Below are 15,296 nucleotides of genomic sequence, written 5' to 3' on the forward strand. Positions count from 1 at the left end.
GGCCAATTAGCTGCAGCAGTCCAGCATCATGTTTATGAATTAGTGTTAGTTGTGGCTAAGAACTTCTTGATAACTGTTGATAATTTTCTTAACTTTGAACAACTAGTCGATCTGCAAATAAAACAAAGTATACGTATATTTATTAAATATTTGTTCAAAATCTAATGGGTCTTCATTAGTTTAGGAATTTCTGTAAATCTAATCTTTCTGCAGTGGGAAAAATAGAGATATAAGAACAGTTACACTCACTATGATCATAGTGGATTGGTAATAGTGTAAGCCCAAATAGTTATGCTTCATTATTAAATGAGTGTTAATCCAGACAACGGTTGTGACACAAAAAGGTAAAATCAGGTCACTCCTTTCATTGCCAACTGTATTCCAGCATTTATTCTGAAAGTCAAAACTCTTTACTGTCAAGCTAAGTTCCAACCTCGTCTGTTTTCTGCTCTTCCTGGCGACACAAAACAAATGTCAAAACAGATCAGATAAATTCATGGAATTACAAGACCCATCCATTGTTTTGTACACTGACTTTACAGATACAGACAAGATCACTTTCAATATACACATCGTTGGTGTCAGATACTCAGTTGCTTATCTTTCAAGACGTGTTAATGATTTGTGATAATAGAGAGAGGAAATGAGATGGAAAGGGATGGAAAGGGAAGATGGAAAGGGAAATTGATGGAAAGAGAAATAAAGTACACAGTACTGTATGTGTGACAGGCCATGATAACACACATGGTTTATTTGAACTTGTATTTGTATTTACCCAGCACCATAAATTGAAGCATTCAGTCTAACAAACAATTCTCTCAGAGTTACAGTTTATCTCAATCCCTTTGGCTCGTTTTTGGAAATACTCTTCCAAATTCTCTAACAGTATTTTGTCAGTAAATTGGCCAATGCCACCAAAACTAAAAAATATATATTAGAAGATTTTTTACTATGGCAGTCAACTCTGAAAATGTTTAATACAAATTTCATTTTTGTTCAACTTCTTGGTTGACACTGACTGCCTACTGTACAATACAAGAATGTCAGTTTTGTCAAGTATATTGCTTTTGTGTATAATGCTGAGCATTTAAGATACTGATTTCAACAATTGGTAAAGGTTTACTGGGAAAGTCAGTACTGTAGAACACTGTGGTACACATAAAAAGGATATACACATTTGTATGTATGTAATACATGCTGTCGAGCCTTCAGGTCCTCCAGTAGGTGGCCAGGCAGCAGCTGCTTCTGATAGACAATCAATGCCAATTATTTAAGGACAAGTCCCTTAAAAGGGGCATGTTGGCACAGCAAGAGGGGGACATTGGTGGCATATTGGTGGTATCATAAGGCTGTGCGATCCGTGTGACGTGGGGTAATACGAACTGGTTATACTGCGAATCCCCTGTTTTATTGTATCTTTTTAACCTATGTATGATTTGTTTGGTCGAATTGTGGGTGTACGGTGAGGGCCCTAATTAGATGGTTTGTATTTATGCCCAGCTATGTTTTGGCTATAAGTGTTGATTGCCGTGAAACCTCACTGCTGTTTCCTTTCGTGTGCGTGTGCTTACTTATGCATTGTGTTGCCGTATTGTGTGCGTTTGCTCACTCATTGCATCTTTAATTTAGAGCATTCAAGCGAACCATTACATGTATACAGTAACACATTTTGTAGCAATGCATTACACGTAAACAGAAAATTCATATTTGCACGTAAATGTTTACATATTTCTTACATGTAAAGTCATATATAGTCAACAGAAAATGTTCACAAATTGACATCCATGCAAGAAAAAAAAGATTGGTTTATTGGTTAGGTTGTGATTCCTATTTCATGTTACCTTGCAGGTAATTTGCCAATTTAGCAGACATCACAAACATTCCATGTTATACATATTTAGAGAATATATATTCTTTATTATAATTGAATGGATTATTTTGCATGTGATGGCTCACACGATGAAAGAATGTTTAGAAGTTGTGAAGAGTCACGGAGAATGAACTCATCAGTTTTGACCAAGTCATGTGCATGTAGTTATTGAGCAATAACAATTGTACTTACATTTGAGATTTGATCCAAAGCGATTGAGAAAAACTGTAATACCCTCTAGGTCAGTATATCACTGTCTTTTTTGACAAAGAGCAGCAGAGACAAAACAACTTTGCTTAACCGAGACAACGACCAATAGACCTCACAACACCTGGAGCATTCATTTCCTTAAAGCTCTTCAGGTTAAAGATGAGAGATGTGTCCCCTAAAGTAAGCTGCAGAAGCCTGGCTCTATCTAACTCAGGGCCCACTGCAATTGCCATGCTGACTATATTGGCTTTCCTCATGGCTTCCACTGCCTGCACCATGTTCCTATCAGACACCACCCCGTCGGTGACAAACACAAAAAATATCTCAGCATTTCTACGGACTCCTCGGAACCGGCCTCCGGGGCTCACGACCAGGTTCTTAACAGCGTAGAGGATGGCGCCTCCTAGTCTGGCAGAGGAATCTCGGTACACAGCCTGGAAGGCCAGGGAGCTGATGCTGCTGGTACTGTAGGAGAAGTCTAGAAGGACTTCTGGGTCTTGTTCCCCTCCAATCTGCAGGACAGCAAAGCGAGCCCCCTTTGGGTCCGAGTCCCCATTGGACAGAGGGATTTCCTGGGCCAGTTTGTTGATGAAGCCCAGAACGGTCCGGAAGTTTCCTGGCCCTGTTCGCTCAGAGCCATCCACAAAGAACAGGATGTCGACAGGGCGCTGGACCAGGGGAGCTACATTGATATCTGTGATAAAACACAGCCGTGTTGATTATGTAATTAGGTGTTACCTCATAAATCTACTGTATATGTCTGTGAGTGTGGGAGGTATGTGTGAGGAAGCATGTGTGAACAGCATTCCAAAGTCAAATGTTGTACTTACCCGGGGCACACTTCAGGTCCGGACAGATCGTCTCTGGATCTGAAGAAGTGTAAATGAGGAATCGGAATTGGTTGAAAACTATCCATCATATTCCGTGACATGTGAAGTTAGAAAGCAAAGAAAGGCCTCGCTTTTGTTGACATACATCTGTGACGGCAGACTTGCCTGGGCAAAGCAACTGTTCAACCTCCTCCAGGAAGTCTTCCGCTGTCAGCTCTGCGTACACGCTCAAGGTCTTCACCCGGTCGGTCATGTTGCAGGCTATCCTCTCCAGGTTCTGCCTTTCAGCTCCGGTCTTGAACATGTCACCTATGGCGACAGCGTACACATCCACCCCGCCACACAGAGACCCCAGACTGTCCAGATCCTTAGGGTCGTACCGACCGTCCGTGATGACTATCGCCATTACCTTCAGATAAAATACCATCAAATCAAATCATGTTGAACTTCAAATCACATTAGCACAGCAGCAATTAGGGGGATTTCTATCACACTTAATTAATTTAAAGATGCTGGAGGCAATCAGAGTAGACATAGAAAGAAAGGAGTGTCCTTTATCCAATGTGTTACGGAAGCCTTGAAGAGAGGGGAGGGTACCTTGATCCCGGGCCTGCGCCCGGGGACAATCAGGTTGTCGTAGGTGTACTTCAGGGCGGATGGGGTCCAGGTGCCTCCCGCAATCCACTCCAAGGCCTTGACCTTGACCTTGAAGGAGGTCAAAGAGGTCACAGTCTTGTCATCCATCCGGATAGCCTGAACAGCTCCGAGGTGACTATACTGGACCACGCCAAAACGGGACCCTGCCATCGAATTACAGAACAAGAATTTGAAACCCCCCAAATTATCAATATTTGGTTTCCTTTAGAAGCACTGTAAATTACGGTAGCTTTGATTTTTGGAAATAGTAAATGGAAATCAGGCAATCTTTGAAGAGACAATAAAAAAAAAACATTTTGTATTTACCTGATACATCAGTTTTGTTCTTGGCCATTGACCCCAGTCTGTTTGCCACACTAAGAACAAAGTTCTTAGCCAGGCTGAAGTTGGTTTTTCCTATACTCTCAGAGCTGTCAATCACAAACACCAGGTCGAGAGGAGGACACGTCTTCACACAGTCTGCAAAAGATGCAGAAACACTTAGAAGCTTGTTATGGGTATTATATTCAAAGCATTGGACAGCTGGTTGTCGTAACTAACAGTAAAAGTTCTTACCACAGCATCCACATGTTTCTCTTACATGTCCCATGAGTTCACACTCCTGCCAAGCCAAGATGATATTGCTTAGTATTCTCTTCCTCCAGAAGAGGATATGTAATACATGTAGGTTATTACACCTGCCTGTTGTACATTAGTCTGTTGTCATTCTATTCTCTACAATGTTCATTACTCACAGTCAGTGCTGAATGTCCGCGTGGGCCAGGGGATCCCTACAGACAATTGCAAAAGCTACTGTGTAACAAAATAGTGCCAAATGGTGTTGAATAGACAATTTACAGTGTCAGTGCGTCATTGGAATATGGGTTTGCATGTCTATGGTGAGTCACTCACTGAAGACCCAGGCGGACCTCTTATCCCTCTGTCTCCTGGATTCCCCTCAAGCCCTGGCTCTCCCTATGGAAAGGTAGGGGAATTACACAAAAAACATCAACAGAACTTGCTGCGCTTACACCACTCTGCTTTTCAACACTCACTGGCTCTCCTGTCCCTCCTTTGGACCCTTCTTCTCCTTTCTCACCATAGTACCCTCTGGAGCCCTGTGCAGGTCAATGTTATGGAAAGATACATGCAGTTACAGTTACGATGCATACATTTTTTTGAGGGGGAGGTGTACTGTATATTAACTGTATTAAATGTAGGCAGCATTTCAGTTTACCGGCAAGCCAAGTAAGCCAGGTTCTCCTCTGTCACCCTGAGAAGGTGGGAGAAGCAATGAGTTTCAAGACGGAGCTGACAGTCAAAAGCAAGGCGAAGTAAATCATTGGTTTAGATAAATACCTGTTCACCTCTGGGTCCTGCGTAGTTGTAGCCATCTTTTCCTTTGTCTCCCTTGAATGCAATACAATGACATAAACCATGTATTATTTATGATCTTTTGAGGCAAAAAAAACAATGTCTTGCTTTTGGATAAAATAGCCTTTTCCCCCTTTTGATGGATGACACAGTACTTAAACTGGTCTAACTCTCCTGCATTCTGAGACGGAGGATTTGTGTGTGTGACGGAAGATTTGTCATTGATGTGAGACCGTGCATGTCAACACTCAACAAAGCCGTCATCTCCATCTACCACTCAGTCACTGTTTTTCAAAGGGGGTCTTGATTCTGCAAACCATGTTACTGTGCCCTTACCTCAACATTCCCTCTTTTGTATCAATACTGACGTCTGTTGGAATCTGTAAGTAAGGTAAAGTGGTGCTGTTTCGGAGATAAACCTCAGTCACTCACTCACCAAGCCCAGGTGTTTACCATCTGACCAAGAGTGTCCTGGTGATCTTTTGGCGAAGTGTGGGTTTAAAAGTCTCATGCTTATAGAGGACTAAGAAGAGTGTGGGTGGGTAAGCTAGACCATCTCACCTTGGCCCCTGGCCCCCCTGCATCTCCTCTGGGTCCAAATTCCCCTATCTGTCCCTGGGAACCCTGGAGAAACGCAGAGACCGAGTGGACTGTTAGTGGGAGAGCTTGTCCACATAGCCGGAGAGAAGTTATACGGTCTATGGATGCATACCGGAGCTCCCAACTCCCCTTTGTCACCTGCTGGACCACGGACCCCTGGGAAACCTGGGGCACCCTGGCAAAAGACAAAATGATTCACTTGACTCATATTCACAGGTAGCTTTTTATGGGATTCATTAGAGGTTGACTCACTGTGGAGCCTGCTGCTCCTTTGTCTCCTGTGAGTCCCCTTTCACCCTCCGGCCCTAGCTCTCCCTGAAAGTAAACCAGACAGTGAAAACAAACTATGGTGTATCCAATCATAGACATTATTTGTGGCTGTAAATTGAATCTGGATTGTGCGAGTACCTTGGCTCCTTTTCTGCCTGTCCTCCCCCGTGGACCAGCATCTCCACTATCCCCTTTGATGCCCTGGAAAACAGGACCTTCAAATTAAACAAGTTCAATATACCCTGTTGCAACCAAAGATGACTATCATCCATCTAGCACTTACATCATCTCCTGGAGCCCCTGCCGGTCCAGGCTGGCCCTATGGGACAGACATTGTTGTTAAAGGTGGAATGGACCTCTTGATCATATGAAGTGGTGATCTAACCAATCCTAGAGATGCCATAAGGTGTTATTAAAAACATGACGATGACATTGAACTCTACTCACCTGAATCTACAAAAGAACATGTAAATGTGTCATATTGAATGATACATAACCTACCTTTAAAGATACCAGGGTTAAGACAACATCTCAGTTCTCTCTATCTGAATGTATATAAAATGTTTCAGACTTATTTACCCCCATAATTTATATGAGAAATTATTTTATTTCTGTGGTAAAATATGTAAGTGAGCACTGTGTGTTTCCTCCTTCTGTGTCTCTATGAAGTCATCAGACAGGCCGTCCAAAAATGGGTTAAGACAAAGACAATTTATTAATCATGCAGTGTGACACACAAGAGCAGGAAGTGGCGACACAAGAACACACACAGACACTGTTACGGCCACTGCAGTCGGCCACTGCAGTTGTCAAGTCCCTGTCCCTTTTACACCCTCTGCTGGTTCCCCTATGTTTGTGTGTTGTCCTGCCTAAAACCTCCACACCTGTCACCCATTACTTCATCTTCTTGCAGTGCTTCAACCCTGGCTTTCCAACCACTCCTCATCAGATCGTTGTCACAGATACCATAGGAGTATGTGCTTCAAGATCAGTCAAGTACTGGTCTACTACTTGAACTATTTTGCATTCACTAACCTGTTCTTCTTGTGCCCAGGATCATACACCGTGTGCCTGTTGCCTGCCTGCCTGCCGACCCGCGAGTTCACAGTCCTGTTTTCTCATCTGCCTGCCTGCCCCCTCTCAACCTCCAGCCTACGCCCCCAATGAAATCACCTCAGACTTACTCCTGCCTCTGTATCTGTGCTGCGTTTGGGTCCACTCGGTGCTATACCACAACAGACACACATCATCTTCTGGAATGTCCAAGGGTTCATTCTGATAGGTCATGCTCTTTCCCTAGATTCTGCCCCTCTGTCTTTCCATTCAGGAATTTTGTATAATGGTTTGGATGAAAGAATGTAGTTAATCAGCCAAAGACATTTAAAGAGAGAGATACTCTACCTTTGCTCCTTTTCTTCCAGACAGACCTGTGTTTCCAGCATAGCCAGAGATACCCTGCAACAGATTGAGTCTGTGTTGCCGAGATGCATTGATACTGTTGGAATATACAGTATATTGAATATGTATATATGTTAGTGTGAAAATGAATATGTATGTGTGATCATGAAAATCCTCTCCGTCAATGTTTAATAATGTTCTGATTATGTCAAACTTTTTTCCCTGGCCTGCCACGATCCCCCTGAGCTCCTGGTCTCCCACTCCACCCAGCAACACCCTGTCCAGAACACGATACAGCACAACCACACAAAAAGTTAAAACAACATAAAAGTTATTTTCAAAAGTACAGTATTGGGAAAATGATCAAACATTTATTGAGGTGCTTTATTCATGGAAGTGAAAGACACCACATACCTTTTCACCTGTTGTTCCTGCTTCACCTTTGACCCCAAAGTCCCCAGGAGAACCTGGATCTCCCTAAGATGAAATAAAAGGGAAATAAAACCATATTGATATCATTGACACTGTTTCTCCCAGACTTAAAAATAAGATTAAGATAAACACTCACTGACTAAGGCATTGTCTGTAACAGAATCCCTATTCAATGTCTAATAAACTACAAGCTGAGGCATACAGTACAATCACGTAATCTTGGCAAGAGAAATGCTTGTTGAGATGTTTCACATCTTACTTGCATGCCAGGGTCTCCTTTACATCCAGGCGTACCCATGGTGCCAGTTTTTCCCTGCAAAAGGTAAAAGTGTTTTCTCTTGTCAGATAAGATCATCACTGGAGCGTGTTGAGTAAATGAGCTGACATGAACACATATAGCAGAACTAGAGGTAACATGCACACTAACAAGCCTAATCTTTTGGGTGCTGGAGGGTCTACTGGCTTTCAATTCCAAAATGTAAAAAATATAACACGGATGCACACAAAGGACCCCATATGCCTCTGACCAAATCTTTCATTCAGGTTTGTACAGGTGCTCTCAAAAACAGATGAAAAGGAGACAAACCTTTTCTCCTTCAATGCCATCATACCCAGCAGCTCCATTTTGACCCTAAAAAAGATCATGAGTCCATCAGTATGACAGATAACAACAATGTAACACACCAACAACTAAACCAGGAGGCTGAAGATAGAACTATGTACCTTTGTCCCAGAAGTTCCAAAATCCCCCTGTCAAACAGAATAACAATTTCTTAGAAAGCAATTTTATTGAATGACTTCAACGACCTCAGTAGCACTTTAGGTGAAATTCAGGACAAGTTCAGAACTAGATCAAATCTCAGGGGAGGTCAGCGTAGTCTGCAACCTCTTCAAGGTCTTACCTTTTCTCCTTTTAGTCCAGGAGATCCCTGTAGAAAGAGTAAACATTCCCCATGTATGAGAAATTGCTCTAATAAAGCAACACATGGATGAATTCAGTATAGTTCTATCATTCAGTACTCTTTGCCTTCTCACCTTTGGACCAGGCAAACCAATTGGTCCCTCAACACCAAGGTCCCCCTGTGAAAACATATTTCAACCACAAGTCAATAATTGTATCATGAGTATCTTTCACGGTTCAAGTTGCCAGATCAGCTGTATTACTGCTATGGTTGATCTTACCTGTTGTCCAGGGAGACCAGGGTCTCCGATTGCACCCGCAGTTCCCTTTTCGCCCTACGGACAAAGGCATCATCTGTCTGCTCGTTCTAACTATTGAAAATATACAGTACATCAATAATTACATAGTTAAAGCTTGCTTACTTTCATTCCTTTATACCCCTTTTCACCAGGAAATCCATCTCTTTGGACACACATGGGTACCTGGCACTGGTGAAAACCACAGTGTTTTCAATAACAGTAGGTTTTCAGTGTTCAGACTAAGTGCTAATTAACCATAGTTTTACCTACCTCATATTCGGCATGTTTAACCTGGGAAAATAAATTACAGTAAGTCAAGCACGAACTGATGTCTAATACAACATGCATCCATGTTGGTGCTCCACTCTCACATTAAGGCGATGGACCAGCAAGGCTACTTTTTTGAGTCTCAGCCTATCTAACAAGCATGTATAGAGGTACTGCAGCGGTATTGTTCCTTTGAACTGTCACTGATTTAGTACTAGTGCCTTTATGGCACTAGTACCATGGCATGGTACTAGTGCCCCAATATGGACTTACTATGCTCTCAGCTATGCTGTTTACTGTTGCCTGACGGGGGGTGCTGGGATATGCCAGGTAGTCTCTCCTGTACACCTCCACAGGTGGACTAGCAATCTGTTTTAGCTCGTTCTCCACTGTCTCCTTGTCTGTAGCCACCACAAATATCTTCATGCCCGCCCCCTTGGCTTCCTCTGCGGCATGCTGGACCCCACCGCAAGGTGTTCCTGTGATGTATCCGTCTGTCAGCACCACGCCATACTGCAACCTTGGTCTCCTATTGCGACCGGCAAAACGCACTTGAGCCGTCATGTTTCTCAAGGCGCAGTCGAGGTGAGTACCCCGACCGATATAACGAACAAGCTGTAGCCGTGACAGAAACATCTGAGTATCGGTCTCAATGTTGCTGAAGATCTCCACGCGGTCTGAGAAGTGCAGGCCGCCATAAGCCCAGCGGATCTTGCTGGAGCTTAAGGCAGAAGATGGGGAGGGGGTGACAGACATGGATGTGTGGGACCTATCCAGCTTCTCCACAAGCAGTTTAATGAATATTTTAAGCTCCTCCACCAGGTTTCCCCAGGGTTGCTCCTTCAGAGCCACGCTCTCTGAGGTGTCTATGGCAAAGTACACGTTCACCGGGCACAGGCCGCTGGCATCTGACCAGAAGCATAAATAAATATGTTACTGCTTTATATTTATATTCTAAAAGTGCCATATGTATTTATACACATGTTCAACAATTATACTACAACAATCAACAGGTATGGTTATTGAATAGATATGGTTATTGATAGTTATTGGAGCATTTACAGGTCTACAGTCCATCTGTAGGGCTTCTCAAAATAAACCCAATGTAGGACTACACAAAGCAAATATTTTACTATTTGCAAACACACATATATTAATCATAAGGTATTATGTTGAACATTCTTGTTATGTTAGTCATGTTGAAGTGTAAAGTGGCATTTCTTGTTGACTAATTGTCAGCACCATCAGCCAGCCCAGAACCCTTTCTCTTGGCCTCACCAAGGATGTCTCTGGGCCTGATAACCATGTCGTCATAATCCGGGTCCTGAGCCAACAGATGGAGGGCCCCCAGAAGCAGGACCCCTGCTCCCAGGACCAATCTCATGATGCCAGGTGACAGTTGGGTCAATGCGGTAGCAGATCCAATCTAAACAATACTTGATTGTAAAGAAAAAATTAGCCCCCAAACACATTTCTTACACTTCTTTTGGCATTTAAGTCCATGTCATGTAATGAATACCTGTATACTGCTGAACTGTATATAATTGAGACAGAGCCTAGGCAGGCAGTAGAGATGTGTCCACAAAAAAACATTAAGAAGTTTACTGAGAAAATATGCCTCAAGCATATACACTCTGCAAGATAACTTTTGTATGATACATCTACTAAATATATGTGCCTTGAATGGAACATCAAAAAAGTGACACAAAAGATTATATAAAACTGGTAAATTGCTTTACTAACCTCAAAGTGAGAGAGCACAGGTCTGCTATCCCCATGTAGCTTACCGTTACTGCAGCTGTCTCTGCCAAAAGGTAAGTGTTCAATTTAAGGTTTTGGTGCAATTCTCTATAACCCTTAGGTCATTTTGACAAACTACTGCATTCTGTCGTCATGACATGAACAACAGATTACTAAGAGTGTGGACCAATCTTCCTGTGTGAGAAGTAGTCAGATGAATACAAGCAACAAACACATACATGGCACTGACCTGAAGTAGTCAATCTTAATTCTCCATTAGATTGATGCTGTATGTTCCTCAAATGTAGTCCCAGTCCTTCCACTGTCAGAAGAAGGTATGACTTCCTACAGACCTGTCAAGACGTGCCATGCACCTCCACAGGGGCTTAGTGGATGAGTGAACTGAATCAACATGGCACACATCACATCAAGTCCTCTTAGTGCAGCTGGGGAAGCAGGGGCTAGGCATGTCGCTACAGTACTCCAGACAGGCAAGTGAGAGATTTGGCTTGAATGATCAAATAAAAAGCACATTGACAGACATAGGCTGACACAGTAAACATCCTTAATTAACATGATGAAAGGGGAAAGAATTACTAAAACAATTATGAACAAATAGCTGATCACATGTTTTGTCTTGGTGGACATCAAGCATTAGAATATGTTTTTATTTCTATCCTATCTGTTGTACAGGCACTGAAATGCAATGTCTGTAGCCAGAAGAAGTAACCAAACATAAATATAGTGGTCATGTGTTCTCTTGGCTCGGTAAGATGAACACAACTACATCTACTCGACACAGTGTGTCAAAGCATCCTTCAGAAACAGCTATGATCTTATATTACTTTACCAAGGAGTAGAATGAAGCTCTTGTGAGATGTAGATATGGAATAGATACAGGTTCAACTAACTATGAACCTAACCCTGAACTCTTCCAGCTCATTCACTCTTCAAGTTGATTTGAATTTGTTAAATCAACTCAGAGTACGTCCACTCTAAGTTCAGCCCAGGCATGAGAACTATTAAAAGCCAGCATCAATGGAACTCCGATACTAGGATCCACCATGGCACCTGGAGACAAAAAAACGTTGTCCTACTTTACTTCGAATGGCAGTGTTAATACGTGTTTATGGTGGTGACGCGTGTTTGTGATGTTAGTGATGTTTCTGAGGGTGGGTAGCTCGTTACCCACCGTTAGCTTCACTTTTCTCCACAAAAACTTAAACAAAGCCTATATGTCAAGATCATCGTTGTTAGGACAGACCTAACCCCACTGCTAAAAAAAATCCTAAAGGAAACACTGCAGCAGGTAATTACAGTACTGGCTTTTGTAAAATGACTTTTGACATGCATTACAGTTGTATTACAGTTTCACATTGTGGCAGGACTAGGATTGTGTGTATTGTATGTAAAGGTGTATTTTAAATTGTGTGTCCCTCTGTCCTCCATTAGCCTGTTGCTTATGTGTGGGGCAAGGAGCCTCTGCCAGCCTCCACATTGGCCTCCACCCCTCTCCACTACCAGAAACTTAAGCTGGGAGAGTGTCTCATCAGCCTCATCCACAAGGTTCAACCACGCTTAGCTGAAAAGGTCACCGGTGTGTCAACCCATGTTCCTGGAGATGGAAAATGATGAGGTGATCCACCTTCTGGGGTCTCCACTGGCTCTGCACTAGGAGGCCGTCTGTGCCTCCTACATGTTTGTCCAAGGTTATTTCCGAGCTTAACCTCCAGACACCTTTGAGGATCACCACCCTGTACCAGGCTAGCCGAGACTTCAAATATTCTGCTTCTGAGACCAGCCTGATGAAGCCTGTTGATGGTCTCTGGGAAGTCGTGGTCACCAAGACCTTCTTGCAGCTGGCAGGTAAGCGAATCAAGGTTGTGATGAATACTTCCAGTAGGCATCAGCCTACCACTGACATCCAGTTGCTGCTGGACATGAAAGAGAGAGACAAGCAGATCATGTAAGTCACAGTCCTTTAATTGTATCCAAATATTTTGTACTTGAGCTTAGGTAACCTGATAATAGTATTAATATTTGATATTTTCTGATATTAATTGTAGGCCTTCTCTTCCGTTTGTATTTTTGGCCATTACTCTAGGCTTTGCTAGGACCAGCCTCACCCCAAGGTCCTTCAACATGCAGCCAGCCTGAAAGTCCTTCTTGTGATGAAGGAGAATGAAAAGGTACTGAAGAAAGTCTCCAGTGTTGCCAGCCTAGTCCAGCCTTCCACAGATACCCAGCTCCAACCAGAGCTTCAACCAGAAACGGCTGTTTCTTCAAAGACCCATGGTGGCTCCATAGGTGCTTACAGGCAGAAAGCGAAGATGAAGGGAGGAGGATGTTTCTGTGGCCTCATGATTGCTTATGGGAGAGCTTTCAGGAGAGGAGGAGGGGAGAAAGTAAAACCTGTAAGTTGATCTTCGCAATTGTTATTACGTAAACATGGTTACATTTACAATAAACATACAGTGTGCATACCATGTTGGTTACCAATGGTGTCCTGGAGCTCTCAGCACATAGTAGAAGCTCATCTGAAAGGATTTTCTTTTCTTTTTGAACGATTGCACTGCTGATGAGAAGACCAAAGGTGGAATCTCATGCAGAGAACATCACTTCCATGAAAGCAGCTGCATCTGCTGTGAAGAATGGAGATTGCTGATCAGTTTCCCACTTCTTTGTAATCCACATTAATTATTTATCATTAATTAAACATTTGTTGCATTTGATTTGGCTTTTTGACAATTGCTATTTTCATCTATTAACATCAACCAAAGATATCTTTATTAAACTCAATTTGAGCAGTGAACTGTAGTTCTTAGTAAAGCCTCTAGATGGTGTAGTTATAACAGTTATTTGGAGAAGTGTCTTATGGGAAAAGTGTTCAATTTGTGGAATTGCCTCACAATCCCTTTGACGATTCCTACTACATGATGAGACTGCTTTTTATTTGCTTGGTGGGACATTAGTTGTATGTGGGGTCAAGGGCAGGGGTTATTATGAGTATGGGAATTCATGACTCAGCTTTTATGGTATCCTTTAAAATGAGTCTGATTCATGTGATATTGGGGTGTTATGAGGGTAAAACACTAGGTAAAACACAGGAGCACTACTCAATTAATTTTTCAAGCACCAAACACTACATCAGTGCAAACATACAATGACACTGACAGTATTTCTTCACAGGGACAGAATGGGCAGAGGGCATCATACGTGATTGAAGGGCATATGTACTACTGTACATTTGACTGATGACAATTGTTTTTCACATCCCAGTCATGTCGAGTGAGGACAAATGGGTCCATTTGACCAAAACTAGTCACAGGTCGGGCCATGAGGATTGCACAAGGTATGTTTCTTTCAATAGCTCCTGTGCTATACAGACAAACTGAGTTTCTCTGCAGAGAGAAGAGGTGATAGAAGACGCCTTACGTCCCTGATAAATGGATGACGCGTGCTGCCCGATTGCCCTGCCTGAACTAGCTGCGCTTATTGCTTCCCCTCCTCCCTGGGAAGACAAAAAGAAACAAAAGATTAACAACGATAATATCAAACAATAGTCAATAACAATACAACACACAACAATCAACAGGTCTTTCCGGCTTCCACTGTGGAATACTAGGAGGTGCCTATGTTACTAGGATGGATCAGAGGTCACAATATCACCAAAGTGTATAATGCCATGCAACTTTGAACGTCGAAAATAGAAGGAGAGTTAAGGTCATTTCTAGGAGCCCTATCTAGATAACTAAACAAAAGCTATTCACTTCACTGACTTTGTACTTTTTCACAGGTCTAAGTGAGGGTGCATGATTGTTCTGGGGCCCGTTCTCCGTACGTCGCTAACTCAGTTAGTTGGATTTGATTGCTGACGATTTGTCATGATCTTGGATTGTTCGGTTCTTCGAAGCTCATCTTGGACTTGCTGTCAAAGCAACAGGTCCTTAAGCTTGAACCTGCTCGGGAGCAGGTTTATTTTATGTAAACAGAATTTGATTGACTATGGAGCTAGAAAGCTGACTAAAGTATCTGAATTTGAAGATGAAAGTTCTGAAATATTTGTGTGTCGATACGCTCTATCGCTCGGTCGATACGTTCGATACGCCTCAGTTTGATATTTCCCGGCATGACCTCACTCTCGGTTAGTAAGTAGTTATTAATATTAATCGCACATTGCGTGATAGATCCAATTAGCAGAGCCAGACAGAGTAGGCCTACTATAGCCTACTCTTTGAGAGATAGCCTATTGGTTTTCTCGTGAGGGTGTTATTTACATCATTAATTTGTTGGAACCACATTTAATTATTATATGACATTACATTTACATTACATTTCATTTAGCAGACGCTCTTATCCAGAGCGACTTACAGTAAGTACAGGTAGCAAAATGATGTCATCTTGGATACAGTCATTTGATCTCGGATGTCATAAGCGACGTACGGAGAACGGGCCCCTGGACCCACCCA

The 15,296-nt window shown here is 42.6% G+C and overlaps 1 protein-coding gene across 3 annotated transcripts; it reads right to left on the reverse strand.

The window, feature by feature from the left end:
- Window positions 1–506: 506 nt before the first annotated feature.
- On the reverse strand, window positions 507–14,330 carry LOC146300716 (collagen alpha-2(VI) chain-like). 3 transcript variants are annotated; one of them, XM_084705063.1, is made up of 33 exons: window positions 13,312–14,330; window positions 12,954–13,206; window positions 12,020–12,758; window positions 11,078–11,898; window positions 10,366–10,891; window positions 9,361–9,995; window positions 9,091–9,111; window positions 8,944–9,009; window positions 8,803–8,856; window positions 8,656–8,700; window positions 8,523–8,549; window positions 8,344–8,370; window positions 8,207–8,251; window positions 7,880–7,933; window positions 7,603–7,665; window positions 7,403–7,465; window positions 7,192–7,245; window positions 6,074–6,109; window positions 5,929–5,991; window positions 5,773–5,835; window positions 5,633–5,695; window positions 5,482–5,544; window positions 4,906–4,956; window positions 4,784–4,819; window positions 4,602–4,664; window positions 4,459–4,521; window positions 4,302–4,337; window positions 4,123–4,168; window positions 3,874–4,026; window positions 3,508–3,710; window positions 3,076–3,319; window positions 2,911–2,949; window positions 507–2,774 (listed from the first exon to the last, which is right to left on the reverse strand). In XM_084705063.1, exons 5-33 carry the CDS (start codon window positions 10,469–10,471, stop codon window positions 2,167–2,169), a joined length of 3,090 nt encoding a protein of 1,029 aa, XP_084561189.1. In that variant the 5' UTR covers window positions 10,472–10,891; window positions 11,078–11,898; window positions 12,020–12,758; window positions 12,954–13,206; window positions 13,312–14,330; the 3' UTR covers window positions 507–2,166. The 3 variants fall into 3 exon arrangements, with proteins under 3 accessions (XP_084561189.1, XP_084561172.1, XP_084561181.1); XM_084705046.1 differs by having other exon boundaries at window positions 11,078–12,758; XM_084705055.1 differs by having other exon boundaries at window positions 11,078–12,761.
- Window positions 14,331–15,296: the final 966 nt, after the last annotated feature.

Source organism: Hypomesus nipponensis, chromosome 2 (genome assembly GCF_054491055.1).
Source record: "Hypomesus nipponensis isolate SF chromosome 2, ASM5449105v1, whole genome shotgun sequence".
In the NCBI taxonomy this organism is placed as follows: Eukaryota; Metazoa; Chordata; class Actinopteri; order Osmeriformes; family Osmeridae; genus Hypomesus; species Hypomesus nipponensis.